The 4,951-nt window shown below is 32.8% G+C and overlaps 1 protein-coding gene across 1 annotated transcript; it reads right to left on the reverse strand.

The window, feature by feature from the left end:
* Positions 1-289: 289 nt before the first annotated feature.
* On the reverse strand, positions 290-1,069 carry LOC121802109 (protein P21-like). Its single transcript, XM_042201683.1, has one exon. The coding sequence runs from the start codon at positions 1,040-1,042 to the stop codon at positions 380-382; it is 663 nt and encodes a 220-aa protein (XP_042057617.1). The 5' UTR covers positions 1,043-1,069; the 3' UTR covers positions 290-379.
* Positions 1,070-4,951: the final 3,882 nt, after the last annotated feature.

Below are 4,951 nucleotides of genomic sequence, written 5' to 3' on the forward strand. Positions count from 1 at the left end.
ACGTCGAGTTAATAATTCACGTCTCTTTGTCATGATTCAACTAAAGTAGACTGGTAGAGACACCTGGATGCAAACAAAAATACTACAGTTAACAGTAGTACGACTAGTATAAACAATAGAGTTGTTCATAACCTAAATTGTTTAGAGATAAACATTTAAAAATAATGCGACATCTAATCATGTACTACCATAAATGTTTGGATACCGAAAGATGAACTTCTTAATTTCAATTGTTTAATTAAAATTGTAGAAGTTATTCTTGTTTGTATTTTTAGTAGCAAACGATCCATTAGATAATTGCACATCAAGTAATATGCAAAACCTTATTATATATTACTACATCAAGTGACACAAAAACAAAAATATGGAAATCAATGAATCAAGGGCAAAAGACGACGCTATAGCTGGTGGAGGGCGGGCACTCGAAGGTGCTGGTGGGGTCATCCTCCGGGTACGTGAAAGCGTCGCGGCACCGGGTCTTGAAAAACCTCGACAGATCAGTCGGCCTGCACGCCCCGGAGTGGCAGCAATACTGCGTCGTTTTGAAGACGGTGCAAGGGTTGTGGCAGCCCCCGGGCACCTTGAGGGCGGCCGGGCACTGGGCCACGATGTCGGCCGCGCAGCGGATGGGCCGGGTGCACCCGTTGTTGGTTGGCCTGAACTCCATGGGCACGTTGAAGCCCTCCAACACGGAGATGTCGTAGTAGTCCTTGTGGTTGAAGGTGTTGAGGCCGTACTCCGCCTGGGTGTGCGGCGGCGCGCCGTGGGTCTTGCAGTCGAGCTGCCCGCTGCAGTCGCCGGTCAGGCAGGTGCCGCTGCCGCTGGCGTCGAACGTGCAGTTGGTGCGGGCCCAGATTTTGGCGAGGTGGGGGCCTTTGGGGAGGCCCAGGGTCCATGTCTGCCCCGAGTCGAGGCGCCGCCCCCCGCCCGGGATGGAGGCCGGCCAGATGGTGTAGGGGCACTTGTTCTGGATGGTGAAGATGATTGCATGGCTTTGGAGGATGAAGAGAAAAACAAGAGAGAGACTGATTTTGAAACTCATTTTGATTTTAGTATGGTGACTTCAATTGGGTTATACTTGTACATTTATACAAGTTGTGTTGTTGGACATGTGCAATTAATAAAATAAACAAATGATATGTTGGTTGTTTCAAAAAGATGTTAATTTAGTCAAGAATTGGGGACGATTCCATTATCTATAATGTTTCCTACTTTACTTAATTTATCTACCTAACCAAATTTAGTTCATTTTTTCATTCTAATATAAATCTGAAAAAGGCCAATGATGCCTTTGACCACATTTTAGATCGAGATATATTCCAAGATTCTATATAATTTTATCGATTTTACGATTTAAGTAAGGCATCGTGAATTTTAATTTATTGAAGTATTAAGTAAATGTGAATTATTAAAATACAGTAATTATATTTTGTCTTCGTGTAATATACTCCTCACAATCGCTTAGTGAAATATATTGGGATATAATTAGTTAGTAAGTATATATTTACATAATGAAGTCCAAAAAGTTGACTGGTTGGTTGAATTCGCAAACTAACAAAAGTTGACGTATTGAATTTTATGCAATTAGCCGCCCTAGTTGTATAGCAGCCGGGTCCACATAATATAATTACGTACTTACTATTTTTTCCAGAATTAAAGTATATTTTACAACAATTCTTTTCTTTTCCTTTTTTTTTCCTATAGAAAGCAAGGAATATACATTTTTTTTTGTTCCTGGATATATTTGTCGAGAAATTGTGTTCCCACTGAAACGTTTGTATATTAAATGTTTGAAATCATTTTAATCACAAGACATGATTGCATTATTTGTGGCACGTATGTTTGTCATCTGTATATACGACTGTCGTTTTAGTGGTATGCTTCTTTTTATGATTGTGACGTCCATTAATCAGTGTTCTACATTTTATAAATCAGGTCGGTAACATAACAACCTAAAATATCTCGTGTTCCCTCTATTCCAGGGGATGCATTTATTTTAGATACAGAATTTAAGAAAATATATTTTAACATTAAATTAAGTGGAGATAAAATAAAGTAAAAGAGAAGTAGAGAGGTAAGGAAATAATAAAGGAGGAAAGGGTATATATGTTGTTTAATAACGAAAATGAGTCAATATAGATAGAACATCCCTAAAAAGAATACTCCATCCGTCCTACATTACTTGAGTTATTTCGTTTTGCACTTGTTTTGGAAAAATGATACCCCCGTTCCTTGTTAATAGAGACGCTTCTTTTTGGTACATAGATTAAGAATAGTGTGTTAAGTGGATAACGAATAAAGTAAAAGAGAATAAAGTAAGAGAGATGAAGAACGAATAAAGTAAGAGAGATAGTTACTTTTTGCCAAAAATAGAAACGACTCAAGTATCTTGGAACTTCATAAAATAGAAAAATGACTCAAATAACATGGAACAGAAGGAGTAGTAAATAGTTAGAGTGAAGAGAGAAAAAGTAAGAGAAAATCATATAGAAGAGAGTCTTCTCGTTCGTATTCTCTCTCTTACTTTACTCTCTCTCCACTTTAAATATTTATTACTCCCTCCGTTCCCAATGAATATGCAATTTGGGTTGGCACGAGTTTTAATGTAAAATTGGTAAAGTAAGAGAGATATAGAAAGAAAAAGTTATTAAAATATTATTAGTGGAGAATGAATCCACCTCATTAGAGAGAAAAGACTTTCAAAATTAGAAAGTTTATATTCTTGTGAGACGAACTAAAAATGAAAGAGTGCATATTCTTATGAGACAAATGAAATATAATTTTTCTAAAACGAGAGCAAAAAAAGAAGTACTCAAGTTCAAGTAACATGGGACGGAGCGAGTACAAGTTGGTTAGTGGAAGTGAGGGAGTAATATATAACAATCAATTATATTTGTTTTCCTCGAGGCACGGTTTTAATTGTGTAGAACTCCGACTCTACGATTCATATTGAAATGAACACAAGCGAATATGGAATCATAACCGCCGCAACCGCTTTCAAGAACTCTAGTGGCATTCTTTAAGTCCCTTGTTTGGATGAATGGTGTGGCAATCTATCGTGAAAAGTTGTGATGCAACTTAAAATCACCTTCTTTCTTGGATGAATGATGTCACTAAATTTGGTACAACACTAATTTGGATCACAAAAAGATTAGTAGTTCTATGTTGGATAATCAAAGTGGATAATCAAAGCGCGAGGTCTTAGTGATTATTTATTTTTAAATCTATACAAATAACATTGAGAATACGATACTGATTATCCATTGTTTTAATGTCCCTCAATTTTTAAAATTACTTCCTTTATTGAGAGATGAATGTTTTTGTAACCCTATATTCATGATATTTTGGATAGTGGTGATCGTTATTCTAAAAGAGCTAGTATTGTTACTTTCACGTCATGGTGCTCTAGAGACAATAATGTTCCTCAAGAGATGTTTTTAACAAGGCTTTATATTATATGAAAATCTTGATATCTGAAATTTATTCCATTATAATAGATAAAAAAATATTAAAAACTCTAGCACTTTTGAAACAATAATACTTTATTAAAGCTAGCAGCAAGCTAAAAATAATATGGACATAGAATATCTAAAACACAATAAATAGATTAAAATTAAAATAAAGACCAAATTGTTGGCAAATAATGATGATTTACCATAAGGAAATATTAAAATCCTAATTTAAATAGAATTATGAACGATTTGAGAAGATATGAAAATTTTTTATTGGATTTAATTCAAGGAAAGAATATAACACAATATCAATTAAATCCACAAAATAATGTGTTCTACTAATAAATAGGAGAATTAAAAAATCCCATAAAATAGGGTGGCGGTCGAAAATGAAAAGAAGATTTGATTTGGATAAATGTCTCAAAGCAATTTATTAAATTCAAGGAAAAATACACCTCTTCCCAAATAATAGAGGGGTTGAAAATATCAATTAAATAGGCTAGGATATTTATGCATGAACCCACTTAATTAATTATGCACAACGAAAAATAAATAGGAATTTAATTCCATCAAATAAACGTGCACGATTAAATAATCTCCACCTAATAAAGAAATATAGGTCACGAACATTTTGGGCGCTGCAAAAAGCATGATAAAAACAATAATAATGACAAAAAAAGCTCTATATATAATGAAAAAAAATATTTTTAATACTAAATTTTTAACCTACACTAATCAATTAAATTAAAATTCATTTGTCTCAAAGTAGTTTGAGTTGTATTCTTTTCATGTTGTGACAAGGTAGTTGCGTCATTTCATTTTTATGGCAAACCGTTTATTCTCTTTTACTTAATTATCTCTTTCTCTCTCATACTTTATTACGATATTTGGTAATCCTTTATTAAAAAAATTAGTATGTGATAAAACAATAATTATAATAAATACTTATAATTTATAAGGTACTCAAAATTTATCATTTTATTGTTATTTTGTAGTAAATCAAATTTATTGTGGTGTTGTTAAATTGTTGTTATGCACATTTATAGATGTAATCACTTGTACAATAAAATTAGTACTCATATTTGTAAGTTGATATTTTTAAATTCTTTATATCACTATAGTTGTCTATAAAATATTTTTCAAATTTTATAGTAGTATAATATTATTGTGATTAAATTTATTAATTTTTAAATTTTTTATGTATGTACTTAAATTGACATCCTTAGCTCACATTAATATAAAAGATATATTTTCTCTTTCAACTTAACACATAAAATAAAACCTTCTAAATCTCTTGATATCATACCTCTTTTGTGAAAATACATCTTTTGTTAAAAGAAGAGAGTATTTCGTCAACTTATATTTTATCACCATCAATTTTCTTACAAGTGTTGTCGGTTTAAATGATATACTCAGTATTTGTTTACGTGGCATCCGAGTTATCAGCATAAATGGACTATACTAATAACATTTGGACAAGATGACATAGAATGCTAATA

The sequence above is a fragment of the Salvia splendens genome, chromosome 5, assembly GCF_004379255.2.
Source record: "Salvia splendens isolate huo1 chromosome 5, SspV2, whole genome shotgun sequence".
Taxonomy (NCBI): Eukaryota; Viridiplantae; Streptophyta; class Magnoliopsida; order Lamiales; family Lamiaceae; genus Salvia; species Salvia splendens.